The sequence below is a fragment of the Xiphophorus hellerii genome, chromosome 7, assembly GCF_003331165.1.
Source record: "Xiphophorus hellerii strain 12219 chromosome 7, Xiphophorus_hellerii-4.1, whole genome shotgun sequence".
In the NCBI taxonomy this organism is placed as follows: domain Eukaryota; kingdom Metazoa; phylum Chordata; class Actinopteri; order Cyprinodontiformes; family Poeciliidae; genus Xiphophorus; species Xiphophorus hellerii.
The window spans coordinates 14867771-14890792 of record NC_045678.1 but is presented as its reverse complement, the minus strand read 5'-3'; the positions used below and the strand labels follow the sequence as shown (position 1 = coordinate 14890792).

Sequence of the window (23022 nt, the reverse complement as noted above, 5' to 3'; positions counted from 1 at the left end):
CATTTTCTACCAAATATTAGTCTTTCACCATCCTTGAAAGTAAGATATTGGAGAGAACTGTAGCAAAATCTGGCTTTCATATTGCCAGACCGCACCCCTGCCTTGGGAAAACGTAAAGCCTAAGGAAAAATACATAAGCATTCTGGGAAAACAGAGCCCAGCTTAGTAGCCACCCTAGAGTAATCCTTCTAGGATTGTCTAATGAAGAGTGACACGTTCAAAATGTTGTTCCAGAAAAGCACTAAAAGTTAAGCACATATATATAATATTTCGCCAGATTCCAGTTTTCAGAAAAACAATGAAAAAAGACTCTGCTTTTTCAGGAGAGACACATCTCAAGACTGGGATCTGCAAAGATGGGAAAAATATGAAGGAAAAGTCTTAGAATATAAATAGATGATATTGTTCAAATATTCTTTCATCAGCAAGCCTATTCTCATTTTTTTTGTAGGCTTGTAAAATAAAAGACAGAAAGTTTCATAGACGTTTAAAAGCTTGTGCTTTTCATATAAAAGTCTTTAATCCAACTTACAACTTTTACTGTGACTTTTTTTCTGTGAAAAAATTTAAACCGATCTGCCATATGTTCTCACCTGCTGCATGACACGCACACACATTTCCAGACAGACACGCATGGGTGCCCCCACCGCACATTTACCACCTCAGAAATGCAGACACGCATGTGCTCAGACACATCTGTGAAACAGACAAGTCCTGATTAATGTGCAGAGCAACTGAAAGTAGAAGGCTGAGCCTTTGATTTTCATATATGTGTGCATTTCCATTACAAGGCCACCTACTCAGAGCTATTTATACAGTGTACTGCAAACATAATCCGCATAGCAGGAGAGGTAAGAGGTGGGACAAGATTCTGGTAAGAATGGGTGGAAAAATGCACAAGGGTTTAATTAAGAATGGGGATTAAAGTCTGAAAATAATTACACAGTGTGAGAACCCAGAGGAGAAGTAAGCGGCTTTCGGCGTTAGCGCACACAAGGGGCACCTGTGTGTTCCCTGTAAGTGACCTGTGTTTTACACGTGTTTGTGTTTGTCCAGCCCCAGATGTGTTTGTGTGTCCAGTCTGTGACCTGGTGCTGATCACGTCAGTTGCTTGCATGTCTCATTCACAGAAAAAAATCCACTGATGGGCTGAGGTGATGGATGATGCCTGGAAGCTCTACAACTGCGTGTGCTTTCTGAATAGCTACCAGATAGTTTATAAGCGATGGGTTATTTGAGTTTGACTGCACAAGTATAGACGTTTGGGTGTAAAAAGAAGGCAACAGGTTACCGATGGTGTTTCAGGCGCTATTCTAACACTATTGGTTACAAGGTGACAGGCATGTGAAGGGGAGTTATTTAATACTGTAGCAGAATGTGGTAAACCACAGACTTGCCCATCCTCCTCCCTGAAACTCATGTTTGTTCAAACCCCCTCTGCTCCTATAGAATTACAAACCATATACCCATTGTAAGACCAGAGTGGAAAGGCCAGTTTAGGTTGCAATCTTTAGTTTAGGCATTTCTGCCCCAATGAAAATATTCATCCGTCAAGATTAAGGTCTGACAGGATTGAGATAAACAACCTGACAAAAACATTCTTTAGAATCGGCACTTTAGATGAAATGCACAAAAGTTTGAGGTCTAAGATGTGAGTACGGTCAATCCATGTCCATTCAGAAGAAATGTGCACAAAGCTACAATGTGCAAGTCTTGCCCTCATCATTTTTACTGACAGGCCCGGGTAGCTCACTTTGTGTTTCCTTAGTCATTGTAGGGAGTAGTCAGATCAATCTTTAAGTGTTAACGTAGTTTTAAAGCTATGTAGCCCATTTGCTCAGTAGGGTCCTAAATTTAAAAGACCTTCAAGCACTTTATAGTGCTGTTGTTGTAATTTCTATATTTCAAGGCCCCGGTAGACACAATACTTCATGACCCTACAGCTCCTCGTACATCTCTTTTGTGTCAAGGTGGGCTTACATCAGCATTACTGAAAAAAACGGTTGTGTATGTAATATAACTTAACCATAAAGCTGTGATACAACTTCTGCTGGTGGTACATGAGCTGCCTTTGGTGGTAGTCAGCAGAAATATCAGTGCTAATTACTTATATGGTCAAAATAAATGAATTACCCAGTACAAAAGAACATCATGTCTATTTTGCCCTGAAAAACAATTGAAAGTCCTGTAGAATGAGCAGGGGATGTTCCTGAGAGGGGAGATGCATACTGTTTTGTTTTCTAGATTTTTTTAAGATATCCTTTAGTGTTTGAAATCACAATGGTTCTTGAAACACTGAAAGTTGCATTGCAGTCATGCACATGAATTGTATGAACCAGTGAGAGTTGCATTTTTAACGGAGGCAATGAACCAGTTTTAGAACTAAATTTCCAGGCTGAGCAGACCTATAAGAGCCAGAAACAAATCAAAGAACCTTGAACTTTAACTTGACTCAAATTAATTGCTGTAATTTTCTTCCTTTTATGTTTTTCAATATTGTTCTTCAAACGGACTCAATTTTTATCAAGGGGTTTTCCAATAAAATCTGACAAAAAAGGCTTTGTGTTGCTCATTCCCTATCTGTTCTGTCATCATTCTGACATATTTAGCCCAAATGCTCAAATTACATCTGTTTGATGCTTTCTGTTACTACAGTGACTTGGCAGAAAAATATCTAGATCATGTACACTGAGTCAGACACGAAATGCTAATATCTGAATGTCGTTTTATCAAGTAAATCAGTACAGTACAATTCTGAAAATAACTTGCACAATACATTTGTTGCAGCAAACTATTTTAATAATGATGCATAACTTTGTGTGTTCTAGTAAGTTAGACTTACTCAAATTCCTCTGTTAAGGCTCTGAAAGTTAGACTTACTAGAACAAAAGTAAGTCTTTATTTAATTGCACCTTTTTATAAAAATGAATGGAGATTAAAGTGCTGCACATAGAAAACACACATTTAATAAAAACCATCTTAAACAATACAATCAGTAAAAAATGCCCAGAATCTCAATTGTACAGAGAAATAACAGTTTACAATATGATTATTGTAAACTGCAACATGCTTTTCATTAAGTCCACATATCTGTATCCAGAAATACTCCAATTTTATTTGTCTGAGGGGATATGCTGATCTTAAATGTCATGTTTGAATTAAGTGTAAGTGGAAAATCATCATAAAAATGAGAAATAAAGGCTTGAACACATCTGTAAACTATAGGTTATACATAGATGTGTTCACTTAGTGAACTGAGTTACTAAAATATTTTTTTCTGTAAAATTTTAATTTATTGAATATGAGTGCATGTATTATGCAAAATTTGAGAGAACCTATAATTTTCGTTTTTATTATCTGTAACCTAAAATAATTGGAATAAACAGCACGAAACACTTGAAATAGATCACTCTATATAGATGTTTACATTATCTCATTGAATTATTTAATCAATCTGTTGCCATTTAATTTTACACTAACTTTCATTATTTTAATTATTATAGTATTTATTCCAAGATCATATTTTAAGATTCTCCTGAAGCTCTTTGTCCCTCTTTAAGCAAACGACGGCAGCAAAAGGAAGAGGAGAAATCCTCTGTTAAGGCTCTGAAAACATTATCTCTACAACAGAATGCCGGAGAGGGAAATACCATCCATTACATATTTTCATTCAGTCAGTTGTGAGAATAGGACTTGGTGTCAGACTGGGTGTGGAAACTGTGATTTGGCACACCCTTCACTGCCCTGACACCCACCCGGAAACAACCATTTCCTCCCCTATCCATCTCACTCCTCCTGTTTTGTTTCTCATGAGCTCTCTCACAAATTCATTTGTGAAGCCAAGTAAAAGTTTATCAAGGCTTTTGAAACTAATCCAAGGAAAGCAAATATAATTCTTCTTTTCATACATATTTAAAATGACAGAGAAAGCAGTCTGTTGAAAGTGAGAAATTTCAGTCTTTGAGACATTTTTTTAAAAAGTCTGGGTTCTGCTTTTGTGGGTGTGTATTGGGTTGCTCATTATTTCTTTTTTCTTTTTTCGCAGGAACATGCATAGCATAAATCACAGTTTCTTTTAAGCCCGAGGAAGCCTGTAACTAAAACAACGTTTTGCAGGCTGGGTAGAGTGAGTCAGGAGCTACGTTGGAGCTCGTCTCCGGCAGCAGCCAGTAACTGCAGTGTGATGGAAGATAACGAGCAGCCAAGGTTTAGTCAAGTCTCTCTCGAAGGTGGTGGTTGAATGACGTGGAGACATTCATTTTTACCTCAGGGTGTGAATTTTCTTTGTGTGTCAGTGATGACTTGAGAAACTCCCTGTAAAGTGATATCACACACAGTGTTTCTGCGTAATACTCCAACAAGACACCTGGAGGAGAAATAGATGAAAAGACTAAAATGTTTTTTTTTTTTCTCCCTGTTGGTCCTAGACAGATTTAAACACGTAATCAGAGCTAATCACTGTTGAGTTGGTGTGCTTTTTCGACAAGTGTAATGAATTTCTATAGAACATAAACCAGCCAGGTTCTGCTATGAATAACATGACTAATCAATCTAATTGGCTCATACATTTCTGAGCCACAGTTGGCAAGAGGCTTGAATCTTCAACATTGTTTTTTTTTTTATGTCAGCCGAACCACGGTCAAAGCATTTTACAGGTCTTGGATTTTCTCTCAAAACGTCCACGTGATTGAAAAAGCAGGTATTGAATATACTTTTCATTCGCAGCCAATTATAGTCAATAATTTCTGCCATCATTGTCTTTTTTTTCACTCTAATTAAGCAGCATGGGAATATTGCTTTACATTTGAAGTGTACAAGCCTTCAGGTGTAATCGTTCCCAGACACAAGTAAAATAAGCTGAACGACATCTTTGACAATGCGCACAACACACGTTGAGTGGTTTTTGTGGTACGTGACAGGGCATTGACACATGTTTAAACAATACATATCTTCAGTGGTTGGAATGTTATAATGAGAATATCAGAATGCAGACAAATTGCTGCACTGTGTGGAGAGAAAAGCTGGAAGGAATAGTGTTGGGGGAATTTCCATGTTTTTCCTTTTGATCTGAAACATTATGTTCAGACAGCTCTATATATTGTGGCCCAAGGGAGCACATATGTACACATGCAAAAGTTAATATTTAAACAATGAAAAAAAAAAGTGTTTATGAAAACTTAGCAACATGTCAGGAATCATAGCTCCGATCAGGAATGTGTATAAAAGCTGTGAGAGAAAAAACAAGTTGATGTTCTCTGCTTTCTTGGACTTTTTATCGTAGCAGTTGAAAAATTACTCATTAATTGTTATGAGATCCAAAACAAAAGTCTAACGTCATGAAGTAAGACAAAAAAAAAAAAACATTCTGTAATTTCTGTCCACACTCTAACTGCACTAAAATATGCAATGGACCAACTTATCATCGGGACATATCTAAACAGTGAGGAAACATGCTATCATTTGTCTGGCACTTCAGGAAACTGCTCTTGATAAAACAATAACAACAGAATCATCAGGAGCCAGAACAAGATTTAAATTATGCTACATTAGGGTTTCCTGGTCAGACATATAAAAATAATTCCCTTTGAGGAAGATACTCTGGGAGCAAATCATGTTCCTCTAGTGTTTAGAGCCAGGACTGTATGAAATACAGTCATCAGCTTGAATTGCTACAAGTAGGTGACACCAGAACAATTATTGAGTGTATTTTCAAGGTACAAATAAAAAACTAATTCTAATTTGTTTCTTTTTGTGCCTTGATACTTTGCTATTTACCATTAGCAATGAAGCCAAATAAAAACACTCCCCAATTCTGTTTTATACAACAAAAACTCCCTTTTGATAAAGAGGGATATTTTGTGCTATATAAGGGGTAAAAAAAACTGCCCTTTGTATAGCTTAAAGAAATATAAATTGTCATACAAATAGAGATTTATTTTTTTACTTTTAATAAGTTTTAAATGTGCATCCATGTTGAACCTAAGCTCGTGGTTGGCCAGACGGACTCCAGCTTTTCAAAACTTGGAAATCAGTGTGAGAGCGATTCAATTTTTCAAACTTCAATAGTTTTTGACTTCCTTTTAGAAATAGAATTTATTATTGAATTGAATTTAGTTTATTATTGAAGTCTGATTTCCAATATAAGGCCGTCCTTCAGACGCTCCTGCTGAGGAAAAAGATTTATCTCTGTCAAAAAACAAACTAAACATGGAAGCTGCAGAGTCTGGAACACCAGTGATGAGTGAGTTATATGGGACACAATCACAACCCAAAGGTAGTAATGTGTTTTATTTTGTGAATGTACAGAAATTGAGCCTCTACTGCATTTGTTTTTCCCATGGGTATTTTATGAAGGCAGTATTATTTCAGCCTTGATAATCAAAATACATCACAGCTGTAGTAAAACGATGTAGTCTTTCATTATAAAGGACCACCTCAAGGTAGATATGTGAGCTTCTTTCCATAAACAAAATGGAAAAATCTTACATCAGACAGTTTATGTCTTACAAATTGAATGTTTCACATCTATCCACTGACTGTGCCATGACTTAGTAAGTAGACAGAACAAGGAGGCAGCTGCATGTTTATGAGCCTTATTAAAATTGCTTTGGGGCTGTAATGTCATGTTGACTTCACTGTGAAGCATGGTCTTGTCTGAAAAAACAAGGCGTGTTTATGTAGCAGAATGCCACAGTCTGACCCCAGACAGGAACCAAAGGAGGACATTTGGCTGCTCAAACATCACCACAGACAAAACATCTCATGCAGCAAAAGGCTTGCTGTGTTTTTTTGTCATTTCACATAAATCCTGCTTTCAAACATGAGCGTGTCTGTTAACACACAGTGACAGCTGTGATAAAGGTAGGTCAGCACCTTTATTCATTCCCAGGAATCAAAATAAGCTCATTATCTGGACTTGGTCTCAAAGGACTGTTGGGAAGTCATTTATTACCCATCTAGGAAAAATGGGAGGTTTTAACAGGAAACTATAGTAAACATGACCAAATGTGTTCTAGAAGTTAATTTTTAACCGTAATGCCGCTCTCTATAAATGATACACTGATAGAAAAACAAGATTTGTTAATTAGACATGGGTTAATATCAATAACTTAATATTTTAGATATTGCCTCATAATCAGTCTGGTAGTTGCTCCAAATTCATTACTGATTCCTTGTAAAATGCCTGACGGATATGACTTTAATAAATCAGAAAAGTGGTTTGCTTGGACTTTTTTTGCTTCCCAAAGCTTTTTTTGCAGCTGTCTTCTTTTCCCCAGAACTTCTCTGAAGATTTGATATTGGTTCTGACATGAGTGTCCCATTTGAGTGATTGAGTGGAGACTGAACCTGAGGCTGAGCATCGGGCTGAACTCTTGAAACCATCAGGATGGTGAATGAATTAGGTGACTCCTAAACACTGGAAACAACGCTTGGGCACGACTTGTGGTATAAATCAACCCCCAATATGGTGCCTGAGTAGTAATGTGTCTCATCCTTGAACCATTACATTTGTGGATCTTGCAATGATTAGAGGTTTTCAAAAGAAATGGTTGAAAGACCACCATGGAGCAGTAAGCGATGAAGAGGACTTCCCATAACTCAGAGTGCATGTGAAACTTATTTTAAAAACAGTGTCTAAACACAGCTTTATCTGTAAATCATGTTTAGAAATTTAGTCAAGCATTCTCTCCATGTAGAGCTAGAGCAACCACTGAGCTACTGTAGTTCTTTGTTTCTTTGAGTCTGCATATTTATATATTTATTGGGGTAAAATCAGGCAGCATAGTGGTGTGGTTATTGCTAAAACCTCATGACAACAAGGCCTAAGGATTAAATATCAGTTTGGCAGGCTTTTGCAGGGTTTCTATGTCCCCCCTGCTTGGTTTTACTTGGGCTACTTAGGTTTCCTCCCACAATCCAGAAATATGCATGTTGGGTGAATTAGGGGTTCTCAGTTGACTTTGTGAGTGTGTGGATGCATGGATGTTTGTCTTTGTGTTACCCTGCTGATGGATTGGCAAAGTGTCCAGGGTGAAGCCTGCCTCTAACCCAATGTCATCCCTCAACAATGAACTGGACAGACTGAGTGGAAAAAAAGCATAGCATTAGTATTTACTTTTTGTTCATTGAGTAAAATGAATTGATTATTCAAGCCATTTGTTGACATTTATTTATTATAGTCCCTTTTATTTATTTTCTTGTAATAATATTGTTTATTATGTGGGCTTGTATTTTTATAATTTTGATGAACAGATACACATACAGAATGAACAACATTAAGTTTGTTGACAGTTGTAATTCTTTAAAGTAGCACCACTGAACCATGAAAAATCAGGTGACCGTTTAAAAATAGGGGTCAGCACACTTGCTGTACATATATTTACATATACATATCTGCATTTTTTTTTTGAATCTTTGCAAGGACTGCTCTTAAGTTGCTTTTTATATTAACAGCATTTCATATTTTTACAATTTATAGACAACTAGTACTCAGTGATAGTTGTTATTGTGTCTTGTCTCTATGCTGTAACTGCGAAGTAATTTCCCTGCTGGGATGAATAAAGTACTTCTATTCTATTCTATTCTATTCTATTCTATTCTATTCTATTCTATTTAGCAGAAGTACACAATAGCTTAAAGCCTCAACAAAAATCTACCAAATTTGCATCATGGATGTGCAGCTAACAAATCAGAGCCATAATTCAATCAATTATAATTCCATCATTTAAATATGAACCAAAATCTTTGAGAAACATTTCCAACACCTTGTTGAATCTACACCATGAAGAGTTAAGCAGTTCTACAGGCAAAAGAGGCTAAAGTGGAGTACAGTGTTTAAATTATTCAGCAAAAAGGAGATATCCAGCAATACTTTCTGTTCTTAAGGTTTTCAAACATTATTAGTTAAACTTTATTGTTTCCACAAGATAATGGTATAATACATAGCGACTGACAGCCCTTGGTCACAACAAAGCCAGATATTAGACTTAGACTTAGACTTAGACTGACTTTATTGTCATTTTGCATGCACAGCGTGTATACAGAACGAAATTTCGTTGCATACGGCTCAGGACAGTGTTTTGAGGTTCCAATGTTGTGAGGTTACTCCAGAATAAAATAAAATACCGTATAAAATATGAATACAAATATGAATATAAAATATAAAGTGCAGGACTGACAGTAAAATGGAAGTTATTTAGCTATGTATATGTGCAAGGTATAAAGTGGAGACCAGTTTTTGAATGCAGTCCAGTTAAGAGTTCAGCAGTCTGATGGCAAGTGGGAAAAAGCTGTTTCGGAACCTGGTGGACCTGCACCGGATGCTGCGGAACCTCTTTCCAGAGGGCAGCAGGGAGAACAGTCCATGGTGGGGGTGTGAGGGGTCACTGACAATGTTTCGGCCTCGGGACACGCAGCGCTGGGATGAAATGTCCTGAATGGAGGGAAGGGGGGCCCCGATGATCCTCTCTGCTGTCCGCACCACTCTCCTCACGTTCTTCCAGTCGGAGGCGCTGCAGCCTCCACACCACACAGAGAGACAGCTGGTCAGAATGCTCTCTATGGTGCTTCTGTATGTCATATGTTTAAGAGAGAACCTAAAGTGGTGACAGAAAACTACTAAAGAAAGCAACTAGACTCAGTTGCTTCCTTATGTGCTTCATTTTGTTTGTTCTGAATTTATGCTTAATTGCAGATAGGTTTTTGTTTATTTGACTGTGATTTCAGACCAACGTCATCATGCCTGTTTATAGCCTCACACAACAAACAAATAAAAATAATCATCTTAACAGACTCATCCACTGGGTTCACTGCGTACACAATAAACTTTAATTATCTGTCACTGATTGTTTAGCTGTTAGTTGCAGCTGGATGAGATATCCTAAACCTTGGGAAAATAAATCCTTTGGTGTTGTTTATGAAATGACCAAAGCTCAGTCTTTCTGAGAGTTGTGGTCTTGTTGCATGAAACAGAAATTTTTCTTAAAGACATATCGTCAAAGTGGTGATATTTACCAGCTCACTTAAAGACTCTGCCTTCGTTACAATTAGATCAGGATATACTAAATGACGCATGTCTTTTTAAATTTCTGCGTTGTTTCATCGCTTCATCAAAAATCCAGTTCAGTTGTCTTTAAACCTTTTTTTCTTCTTCTTTTCTTTTAGACTAAACATCTGTCCTACATCTGGCCACAGGGGCTGTCCTTTCCTGCTGACAGTAGTGTAGCGCTAAACTAACCCAGACCATGAGGTTTTCTTCATATGCCCACTAAAAACTCCCTCTGACAACAAACAGCTCCTGATTTCTTATTCTACTTCATTAAATATTTAAAGCCTTTTTATGTCACCCTGTTCAGTCCTTTACTACATGGAGCAAAGCAAGCGCAAACTATATTAGGAATCAACATTCATGCCTGGAAACAGTCCAGAAACAATATTACAGTTTCTTTGACCACACAGGCATGTTTGCCTTAAAATCATCGGATAACTGTGCGTAAAATTTCAAAGCGTGCACCTCCTGGAGAAAACGGGAAAGAATTCATGTGCTATGAATTACTCTGTGCCGCAGCACCGTGTTTCTATTTCATAATTCATTCATGTTATCTTGTCTCAGTGAAAGATAGAGGCCATTATGGGAAGCAAAAGAACCTCACTGCATTAACAGAATTTATGCTCCATTACGTCCGCTTATTAAATCAAACCAAAGCAGATAGTCGGCCATTAAGTAACTGCTGTTAAATCAGAGAAGATCTGATTTAAGAAAAATGAGAACTGAATTTCCAGTTCCCAGACTTGATGCTTGAGGCAGTTTAGATTCTGATATTTTTCACTCAACGCGTTTCCTTTGTTTTGAGGAGATTGCACGCTGTCTAAGCACCAGGAAAACATAAAGCTAAAATTAAAGGCAAGGTGATAAAAGAGGAGACTTGTAACTTTCTCCTCTGAGGCTGGTTCAGCATTTTATCTGCACCGCATTAGAGTTTGGTCAGAAAAGGTTCTCAGTGATAGGTCTGATACTTCTGCATGTGAAACATCTTAAAGCAGAATAATCTAATTAGAGCTGGCAAACTGTGACAAAGCACAGCAGTTCATAACATAAATGCATTCCTGGGGAAATATAAGCCATTTAACTGGAGTGAAGCCTCACTTTTCACCCTGAGAAACCCAGTCTCCCAGGAATGGAAATTAAAAAAAATAATCTGCAGCAACGACACATTTACAGAAATGAAATTTTTGTCAGATTACCTTCATCGTAATTCAAACAGTGGTCACAAATGCAACAGTAGAAGTTAAACAACAAACAACCATAGCTTACATGTTCCACTTCAAGCATTCTGGTCAATTTTGATGGTTTACTGAAGCCTGAAAACACTGTTTCTTAGAATGACATATTGAATATTTTTTTCTATGCATTATTGCACCTAAGTATAAAACTGGAACGTTAAGTGGAAAGAAAACATTTGGAAGAGTTAGGTGTACAAGAAGCCTTGAGATGATTTTGAAGCAACGCTCATGCAAATAACTTAAAGAGATTCAGAAGGTGTTGACAGTGGCTGGCAGCAGATAAACATATCCAGGACACTGGACACAATGCATTCACTGTGTTGAGCCACTCCTAAACCAGACACATAAATGTCTTACCTGGGCTGAAATGGAACTTCGGAAAATATTGCTGAGTGTTTTAAAGTTTTCTTTTCAGGTGAAAGTAATTTAGCATCCTGTTTGAAATCCCAGAGTTTAGGGAGAGCATCCCGGTTGTTTGAGGTGCCATGTGAAGTTTCTACAGTCAGTGATGGTTTGAGGAGCAATGTCATCTGCTGCTGCTGGTCCACTGCGATTCATCAAGTTTACAGCATTTCATGTTTCCATCGGCTGACAAACTTTATGGAAGTGATGATTTCCTTTTCTAACATGAGCTAGCGCCTCTTCACACTGCCAATAGTACCAATATCTGATTTAATAACCACAGTGATGAACCAGCAAACTGGCCTGACATAATTTAGCAAATAATCTTTGAAGTATTGTCAAGACAAACCAGAGTCACGGGCCAATCATTTTCATGCCAGCAATGATGCAGCAATTCATTCAAAAGGAAACCCATCCAGCTATTGAGTATATACACCGTGCAGTATGTGGGCAAACTTTTCAGTAGGTTGAAATTTCTGTGTAAAATACACTTTTAATTGGTGTAATGTAAGTGACAAATTTATTTTTCTGGTCCAGTAATCAAAGTTAACAGAAAATCTGCATTTTTAAATTACATTTTTAAATTAATTTTCAACAAAACGATCATTACTGGGATCCAAGTGTACTCTAGACTTATTTTTCAATTTTCCTTAACAAACATAAAAAATAACATTGCATACAAATGTCTCCTTCTTTCTCATGCATTTATGAACATATATTATCATGTAATATTTTTAAGTAACTTGTTACAGTCGATGGTTCTCATAGGGACTTCCCCATTTTGTAGTCAAAACTTTTATCCTCTATATCTTGCACCTATAAACCAATGAGCCTTTAGACTTATACAGTCTAGATACAAATAATTCTTCACTGAATCTATGTGTGGGCCACTGAGATAATAACTTTGCTCATCATCAACCCTCTATAAAGTGATATCTTAATATTCCTCTGGCCCCAACACAGAGGATTTTTAGCTTCAATGATAAAGGGAAGACACTGCTTAGATCAGCCCTGTAGAGGAGTTCTGTCTCTACTTTTATAGCATTTTAATTATACAGTATTTCAAATACAGAGTCTTTGTATACTCCAAAGCATGTTTGCTTTTAATCAAACTAATCAAACTGAAACACACAGCAGATGGGTTTAATTAGGACCCATAACTCTTTCTTTAAAATCCACTTGCATGGTGATCACTTTCAAGAGCAAAGCCTTTCCTACCTTACTACAAAGCATTGTGTATTCATTGTAGAAGAGTCAGTAAGTGGAGAATCGCTGAGCTGTAAAAAAGTCTTTGGAAGGTATTGACGGGGTCAGATGAGAAGGTCTCACATAGGGAAAATAATTCAGAACAAGAAAGGAGAGGGAGGCCTGTGCACTGTAGGAGTGCTGCAAGATCAAGGTTGTGTCTGGGGAAGAAAGGAAACTGGAGGGGTATCATTAGCAGGTCACTCGCTTAGTTTAACCTTTGAAATTCCCCGCACAGCTTCCTTATCAGACTGACCTGAAACAGAATGGCAGGACTGTGCCAACAATTCTGCAAGCAGCACGTGCTTCCCTGGTTTCACCAGTGCAAACCTTTAGCACAGCTTTTAAATGAAATATACTGTCTCAAGGGTATCAGAAATGGGACTAAATGCTTTGGAAAAGAATGAAAATACGTTGCTAAAGACAAGCAATAAAAAAGGATAGCAGTTTTTATTGCTCATGCTTTTTAAAAGAATTTTCCTGAGATTTCACCACATCCATTCTCTGCCACATTTTCTGTAAAGGAAGATGAGACTCAATAAGAACTCATAAGAGAAATGTGATTTTCATTGATTGTTGCATGAAAATCTTGCAACAAAGCAGGGTAGTTGCATAAAAGTCCTTTTCATGAAACAAATGAAAATGATTTGTTGCATGAAAACAAACGCAACAAATGAAATTGTATTTTTCAACAAATGATTAAGTTGATGGTTTTCTCTTTATTAAACTTATTTTCGTTCCCTACACACACTCATATTCAGACCTAAGTACAATCTAATGAGATTTGATTAGTCTCTAGTGAGACTTATCAAACATGTTTTCGAACTGTGGGAAAAAGCCAGAGTACCCAGAAAAAACCTGGGACTGAACCCAGGAACGTCTTGCTTCAAGGCAACAGAACCAACAGCAGCTTAGACATGACAAATCACAAACTAAAGTGCTCCAAACTAACAATGTCTTTCTTTGTAAGTGGAAACTCAAAAGAAATTTGCATTGTTGTTTTGAAAAGAGGAGAACGGCATGTTTCTACTCTTTTGCTGTAATGTGCGTCAGTAACTGGATAATGTGTCTTTTCCTCTAAGTTTCAGCAACTGAACCATGACCAGACTAAAGTTTAGTGTACATTTCACAGGACAGCTGAAATAAACCACAGAAAGTGATACTTATTTACTTTTTTCCTGCAGAGGCTTGATGCCTTTTGTGTTTATTTTGAACTTAATAACTCAGACTCAGTGGGAAATGTTTTTCAAAACCACATTCCATCAACATTAACCCCTTACGATGTTACATGACTCATAATAAGTAAACACATTAGCCATACTAAAATTAGAAGTCAGAAAGATATTAATGCACTTTTTGAACAAAAAAACATTGATGCAAAATGGGTTTTTTTTCTGTTTTTATTACATAACAAAATACATGCTATACATTGCAATGCAAAGGGAATGCTTGTTGTCTTACAAAAACATGTTTGTGTCTCTGCTCTTTAATTATCCTACATAAAATCTTTGCAAAAGGCATACAAGTGTAACACAAAACCCACTATGGCATCATATCAAAATAACAATTAACAAAGTATATCTCTCAGTACTTAGAACACATAAACATTATCCGTTGGTGTCAAGCTTTTGGTTCATGTACTGATAAACAATCAGATCTGAATTAGTACTTTGATATTTATGCAATTTGATCTCAAGCAGGAATATTGTAAAGCTGTTCACTGCAGCTCCATTACAGGATGCAAGCCATTTATTAATGTTATTAGATCATAAACTGTGTCTGTGGCCTGTGTGCAGACAAAGAAGGATTATTAACACATGGACATGTGTAACTGCCACAACTTTCAATAATATAATTTACTGACATAACAAAACAGACAGTATTATGTAATAAAGGAGTATTCAGTAACATCTGGAGGTTTTTATTCTTGCTTTATAAGATCAGTAGTCTCAGCAGAAGCCTACAGATAAAAGTGGAGAAGGTTTATGTCCAAAAAAGCAGAAAAAAATAAAATAGTTAAAATGTTTTGAACAGAGGTTTTGTTAAGGGCTTATAAGGAGTTAATATATGAACTGGTGTTTTCATTTGGTATAAATCCAGATTGATGAGTTTCAGAAAATGGATCAAGAATGGGAGAGACCAAAGCCACAGAGCACTTTCACCATCTTAAAATATCTTCAATATAAACATTGTTGTCATTGTTGTTTATAAGTAGAAAATGCAATTTTACAAACATTTAAACTATTTTTGCGTTAATGTTGAGCTTTATGTGCAAAGACAGAGAATAATAACCAAAATAAAATACCACACCTTCAAGCTAGATTGACAGGTCAAGGTATGGTAACCTAACTTTGGCTAAGCTAGCAAGCTAACCTAAAGCTAATGCTTCATAACCTCTGATGCTTCAGAGATGAAGCTTCATAATCAAATTACAGACAAAAGAGGGCTATAAATACTTAAGCAACAGCTACAAAAAAATTATTGAAAAAGTAAAAACATGTCTTTTGGATTTTAAAAAAGAAAATCCTTTTTCTGAAGGCTTCAGCTGGCTAAAATGAGGTTGTAATTCACAATGTGGCAGCAGGACAAAAGCAATGGAGCCAGATAGTGGCTCAGCTGCAAATGATGAGGAAATGTTTTACAATATGAGAAATTGTGCGAAGAGTTTGCATTACGACAGAAAAAAGACAAACAGTGTAAATGTACATAAATACACAAAAGTAGATAGACTACAAAGATATTATTCTGCTGATAATATACATCACTCACACTACACACACACTAATCCACAGAGCATACACACATAATAAAAAAACAATGATTTCATACAATTTACACTCAATTTTGGCTTTTCATCTACAATGATTTGTAAATCAGCTGCTATTATAAACTGCTTTAAGTGCTTTTTGATTAGTCTTCAAGTCTTTCTAGGTTTAAAGCAGATGTCTGTGAAAACGATGCTCGATTGGTTTAGAGCAGATAAATCAAGCGGAGCACAAGTTCATATGCTGCTCACTGAGATCAGATCAGTGGTGGGTTTTCTACAGCCGAGTATTCAGTCTCTGACATGTTATTAGTCTCAATAAGACGTGCCAAGCCCGTTCGAGTTGAGTATTTGAAAATGAAGGCCTTCATGAGGTCGTAGCGGTAGTTTCGATTGATAAAGTTGTAGAGAATGGGGTTGAAACAGCAGTGGAGCAGGGACAGGCACTGGGTGAGGTGCAAGGCCACATAGAGCACGTTCTCCAGGCCACAAGTCAGTGGCACCAGACCCAGTTGTGACAGTGCGTCAACCAGCAGAGCAGCGTGATAGGGCCCCCAGCAGGCCAGGAAAATCACAATGTAGGCCAGAATTACCCTGCGGCTCACACGGCGCTCCTGCTCCAAATGGGAAGATGATGAAGATGAGGAAGAAGAGCGACTGAAAGCTCTGGCTAGTAAAGCGTAAAACACTGCAATGACAGGAAAGGGAAGAACAAAGCCCAGCAGGATGAAGCTGAGCTGCACTCCCACCATCCACTCCCTGTGGTTTTCTTCTGGATACTCCGGCCTGCACATCATAGTGTCTCCGTGCACCGACTTCACAGCACGCAGGAAGTAGGTTTCAGGAGAAGACGCCACCAAAGCCAGAAGCCACACCCCAAAACATGCAGCTCGACGGATCAACTTCCTGCGAGCGCCTCCCTCCTCTCTGTGCTGCATCACGCTTAGGTAGCGGTCCACGCTCATGCAGGCCAGGAAGAAGATGCTGCCAAAGAGGTTCACAGAGAATAGCAGGTGCGTGAGCTTGCATGCCACTTCGCCAAATGGCCAGTGGCCATGTTGGGCCAGGGAGCTCACCCACACAGGTAGAGTGACGCACACGCATAAATCTGCAACCGCTAGGTGAGCAATGTACATATGCGTCTCATGGCGAGGCGTGGAGTCTCTTTGGGCACGGATGTTCACCCAGAGGACCAGACCATTGGCAGCCAGTCCGATAATGAAGATAAAAGAGTAGAGGACGCACATGGAGTACAGCAGAGCAGTGCGGTTAAAAGCTGTGGTACACACCATCACATCCACTCTTGATATGTTGCTGAAGCTGTCAGAGACATTCAGCTCTCCAAAGGACTCCCACAGCTCCTCCAGCTCAGTGGCACTAAGGCTCATTTTGTGACACTGGAGGAAGACCACAGGCTACTGGGAGGTAATGCACTCCAGAAGTCCTACAGGGATGGATCCTGTGAAGACATAAAAACAACTTAATAAGTTTTCATAAGCAGTTAGATGTCAGGAGAAACATCAAAACATTGTCTGGTGACTGGGACCTGCAAGCTAAAACTGATCGGTAAGGGTGAATCAAGTGAATGCTCCAACCAGGTCAGCCTTTGGTGTGAACAAGAGGGGCAAATTATGTGAACAGAATACAAGAATACAAGTTATACAATATAAATACAATATACAATACAAATACAAATACAATATACAAATACAATACAAATTATGTGAACAATCATTAGGGACAAAGATTGAAAGTTATTGATTCAAAGAATGTATTCTCTATGTATTCTCTCTTGTGTCTGGAGTTCATTTAGGTTGCAGAAGTGTTAGAGAACAACACTTGGCAGATAACAGGAATGTGGTATGTAGTACAGCAAAGTTGCGCATGTTTTCCTTTTGAGCTTTCAACTTTTGCCTATTTTAGAACATGATAAATTTGGAAATATTGTTTTTTGAAGATTTCAGTGTTAAGGAAAGCACAGGCAATACACACAAAACATATATATATATATATATATATATATATATATATATATACTGTATATATATATATCTTTGATGTCTCTTCTTTAAGTACAATTCTTTAACGAGAAATATGAATTTTACAAAACCTTGACCTGACAAAATTCTGATTGGTGGATTTGTACTTGAAATTATTCATCTGTAGAAACCATGTTGTATTTTACAAGAGGTCTCACTGAGCTAGTAAAATATAAGATGGTGAAGAATCAAACCTTAATGTGGTTAAGTTGTTAAAACAGTGCTTTCATGAGTTCCTAACACATCTCTGTTATCCTCTCATAAATGGCAGGGTGTTTCAGTGATGGATGTGCACTCTGGGGGCAGCACAATAAATGTTTATATTAGCTCCACTGACAGAGGGAGTAGAGTGGACATAAGGAAGCGGTACCGAGAAATCCAAACATTGTGTATTTCCGGAGCATTCTGGGCATTCCAAGATAAAGCACTGGTGAGGGTGGGAAATCCGATGCCTCTTTAAAGAGTTTTTTTTTTCTTAGCATGCTTGTTTTTGTAAAACACATTGAATCCCATGTCTTTTCTCCACTCATGAGGCAGGAAAAGAGAGGGCGAGAGATCAGCTGTCACCACCCAGTTGATCAAAGAAAAAGTTGCACATGGCTCCGAATACGTCATCTTGCAACATCTGATTCTAATAAAGCAGGAACACAACATAAGATTTCAAACCTGGAGTGAATGTAAGCAAACGAAACAGTCGGGCGGATAAAAGAAGTTGGCGTCTCCAGCCCTTTGGACACTGAGAGCCTCACCCCTGCGTGGCCCGCATTGGCAGCTTTTTTTTCTGCAATGTCTCTCTCTGCTAACTGTCAGCCCACCACAGTGTGAGGGATCAAAGGTGAGGGGTGATGGATCAAAACCAGAACATGAGTGGCTTAACCCTGCCGTTTGCCCCTCGCTGACTCGTACGCCCACAGAGTGAATTGTGTGCAAAGATCAGCAGGGGGGCCTGACGGCTGCAAAATGCTTTGGCTGAGGTTAAAAAGAGGGTCACCGACCACTGGTCTGGGCACAGCACGCTACAGAGCAGTGAAATGTGACCGTGTCAGACATCTGTCTGTGGGGAGAGACTAATGCTGCACACGTGATAATTGGCACAGAGACACACAGGCTGAGGAATGACGAAGTGTATGAAAAGAAGTTGAAAAAGGACACCTGGAACCTATAGAAAAGCAGTTGTTTGGGGATGGTCTGCCAACTTGTATTCACTCACTTTAGAAAACATGTACCTTTTCAGTATTTATCAGATTACATACACATGAAGCAAATCAGAAGAAACACGTTTAGTTTTAACAGAGATGAGTTTGAAATCATCAGGGGGTATTAATACCAAACATAGGGTAGTATTAACTGACTTCTGCTACCTCCCTTCCTCCCAATCTTCTGTCTGACATTTTCCATCTTTTCAATTGTACAATAGACTGTTGCGAATTCATGTAAAAGCTTTTTTTCATATGCTTGAAAAGAAATTCATGCCCAGTCGTTTTTGTTTCACATTTTGTCATATACTGTATTTCATCAACTATAAACTTCAGTATATTTTATTGTGATTTTATCTAATAGACCTACACAAAGTACTCCATAAGTGTGAAAAAAGTTACATGGCTTAAACAGTTTTGTATGAATGAAAGTCTGAAAAGTGTGGCACCCATTTATATTCAGCAGCCCTGAGGTAAAATGCTCACTCCTCTTTTGGAATGGGTTTCTATTGTTCCTGCACATTTGGTTTTTTTTGTTTGTTTGTTTGTTTTTTGCATAATAGCTCTTGCTTAGTTACATCCATGTCTTTTGTGTTTTTGGGTGATGAGCACTGCTGTGAGATATGATAAAAGCTTGAGTTATTGTTTCGCTACCTAAATCTGCTTTATACCTTTCCACAACTTCACTCCTGGCCTGTCAGCTCTGTTACTCGGTCTTTATGATAGTGTTGTTCACTAAAGCTCTCCAACAAAAATCCTGAGGCCTTCGCAGATTAACTGTATTTACACTGAGAGTGATTTACACACAGGAGGACTCTATTTACTAAATAGGTGGCTGCTGAAGGCAATTGACTGCACAGGATTTCCTTTAGGGGAATTAGAGAAAATAGGTGCTGAATACAAATTCATACCACATTTTTTTTTTAGATTTGTTTGAAAAAAAGAAAGGAAGAAAAGTAAACAAAGAAAAAGAGGATCATGTGCCATTTGGCTACTACTTCACAAGTCATAAGTCTATCAAACAAAATCTTAATAAAATACACTGAAGACAAATGTAAATATATATATATATATATATATATATATATATATATATATAATAAATCCAAGCTCTTAACTCTGCAGTTGTGTTATTATAGCAGTTATCTGGGTACGTTTCTGTATTTGAGGCATATGACGCAGGTAAATACATAAATCTGCCCGTGTCAACAGAAGTTCTCACTGATTGCAAGACTTTTAACTTATTCCTTTGAGATAACTCTGATTGAACACATATCTGATGCCCGTCTCTTAAATCGTCTTGATAAGATAGGAGATATTCGCTTAAATTGCGAGCGTTTGAGCTGCGATAATCCCACGCAATTCGAACTCCTCTACATTAAATGGAAAATACCTGAAGGTGCCAGGTCGCCTCCCGGGCTTCAAGCGAATTAACCTCCTGACACCCGCAACATCAGATAAGAAACAGACTGCACATAAAGTCTCCCTCTTTCCCACTGTATGTTTGCCTCTCATTTTCTCTACGTTTTCAACCCACTACGCGGTTACAAAGAAGGACCAAACGTCATTTGTTTCACAATACACCAATTCGTTTCATGTGCAAATGCTGGTCGACGTGAATAGCGCAGGTGCAGCGTGTTCGTCAGACGCCGCTCCCGTCAGTCCCGATCGACAGGCTCCCGGATAAAATCTCTGGCCTCTTTGCACGGGACCCGGTGTTTCCGCGTAGATAACCAGTGAGGTGTCACTGGGTGCGTTATTACGCATGAACTCCTAATGGAACGAGCGATCCCAGCCTGCTGCTGCTCACAGCGGATGCATACAATGTCACTGTAGTCATTGTTGATTTGGATCAGGCTGTCAACAAATCCTTATCAGATTTGAAGCCACAATCTCACTCAAGACCCGAGGCAAACAAGTGGCGCAAACACACAAGCGAGCGACAAAACTTGCAGCTAACACTGTTTTGTCGCATCAGGTTTCAGCAGAAAGGTGTTAGAAAAGTTGCCGTGATTCCTCGAAAGAGCGAAGTATTTACAGAAAAGCAAGCAGAGGGAAGTCGCAGCATCACCGTTAAAAAGTTTCGCTTCTTCTTCCCGAACGCTTACCTGATTTATTTATTTATTTATTTTTCGTCTTCTCCTTTTTAATCGCAGTCTCTCGTCTGTGGGTCAGATTTATTTGAGATTACTTCGGGTGTTTCAAAGAAACCTCCACTCTGCAGCGAGAGAGAAAAAAAAACTTCCCGTGTGCCTCACTCCTTCTGCAGTAAATGTGATCCACTCCCTCGACCTGCACTTGCTGATAAAAAGAGCTACGCCTCCTAAGGCTGGTCCCAGCAGTGCTGCGTATTGATATGGCATCACCTCCGGCATGCAAAACATCACGCAGCCCAGCCAGTTTCGGCCAAGTGAGGAAAACAAAAAACAGAGAGAAATGAACATTTCTGCCTCTGATTCCCTAGAGTCCTTTAGTGAAATAGTACAGAGTGTAAAAGCGTCTGAACTATTGCAGTATTAAAATGTAATCGAAAGTAAATTTATTACAGTCATTCAAATCAAAAAGTGAAACTTGCACGAATTCATTGCATGCAAAGCGTTATATTTACATTTTATTTATGTTATTTTTTTATTACAGTGGCTTTAAAAAAACTGTTATTCAGTGCATTGATTTGATAGTTGTCCTGGTCACTGCCGTAGCAAAAGAAATGCTGGTTTAATTTTCCAGCTGGACTTGGCTCATGCCTTGTCAAAAGAACCGATAACTGTGTGAGTAACCATGACAAAGATAAATATGAGACTGCAGAACTAACACTGCAGATGAGCTGGAGAACTCAATTAAACAACTTAAGGCTGCTTAAATGGGGCATCTAAGCAGAGTCAGAGTCTGATCTTCACATTGGTGCAGTTCATTTCAATTCACAGGATCTCTGCCTGTTTTCTGTCCAATAGCTTCAGGCAAATAATGTCTCAAAACCTTCAAAAAACTTTTCCCCCCCTTGTTCTACAGTAATAAAATCCTGGACCCAACATTCAACACTGTGTTTCAGCCGTTGTGCTAAGAAAGCTAACATTAATTACAGCCTTCAGCTCGTCTGTGTTGCATAGTCAGGGTAAGAAGCTTTCAAGGTCCCTGGTTCAGGAATGGCTTAACACAAGGAATGCGACAGTTGTAGCCCATATCCTGGACAAGTAGCCCAAGTCAATGTGTGGATTGCAGTTCTTGAAGCACTGCAATCCATGTTTTCACTAAACTTTTGAATGGGGTTTAATCGTCCCTGTGCATCTTACTCTACTCCAGTTTTTTCATCCACTTAACTTTCCCATAAACAGTTCAGATAAAGCACTCTGCAACAACCAGCTCTTTTTACAACAATCCTTTTATTGCTCACCCTCTTTATGGGTGGTGTCGACGACAACAACAAGTTTTATTAACTAAAAAAAAGCCCACAAACAACAACGTATGTTCCTTGGGGCAAATACATGCAATACACTTTTCCACAATGACTAGACGGGCAGTGATTTCTGCCCCACCCCAATTTGCCTAGATATGAAACCGAAGTTTCAGACGTTCAGTGAACGCCTGAAACTTCTGACCACAACGATTACCTTCTGCATCCACCCAAAACCAACAAATGGGTTTAACCCAACACCCACTTCCACAGAGGTAACTGACAACACAGAGAGAGAATATTAACCCGCCTTTGTAGAAAATATTACTCTGCCATTTTTAAACCTTTTTAACATCAAGATTACATTTCAGAGTCACATCTATTTTTTTTAACCGATGCAGTTCTGCATTTAAAACTGGCAGCCATAATCCTATCTGCAGACTTATTTGGTCTCACTTTAGGGAATTTCCTTGGAGGCTGCTCAAAGCTGTGCAGGAGGCTCATGTGCACAAAGAATCTCTGAGAACTCACCTGCAGCTCCAGAGGCCTCGCAGCTGCTTCCGGCTGGGCAATTAACCCCAAGTTCAATACAAAGAACGGATCACAAAAGGAAGCGGAGCTGTGGAATTCCAGTTCACATTGCGGCAAGAGACGGTGTTTGTTTGGCCTCATAATGATAACACACTTTGATCAAGCTCTGAA

The 23022-nt window shown here is 38.4% G+C and overlaps 1 protein-coding gene across 1 annotated transcript; it reads right to left on the bottom strand.

The window, feature by feature from the left end:
• Positions 1 to 14312: 14312 nt before the first annotated feature.
• On the bottom strand, positions 14313 to 21222 carry ackr3a (atypical chemokine receptor 3a). The gene is made up of 2 exons (XM_032568205.1): positions 21037 to 21222; positions 14313 to 17152 (listed from the first exon to the last, which is right to left on the bottom strand). Exon 2 carries the CDS (start codon positions 17080 to 17082, stop codon positions 15952 to 15954), a length of 1131 nt encoding a protein of 376 aa, XP_032424096.1. The 5' UTR covers positions 17083 to 17152; positions 21037 to 21222; the 3' UTR covers positions 14313 to 15951.
• Between the last annotated feature and the right edge of the window lie 1800 nt (positions 21223 to 23022).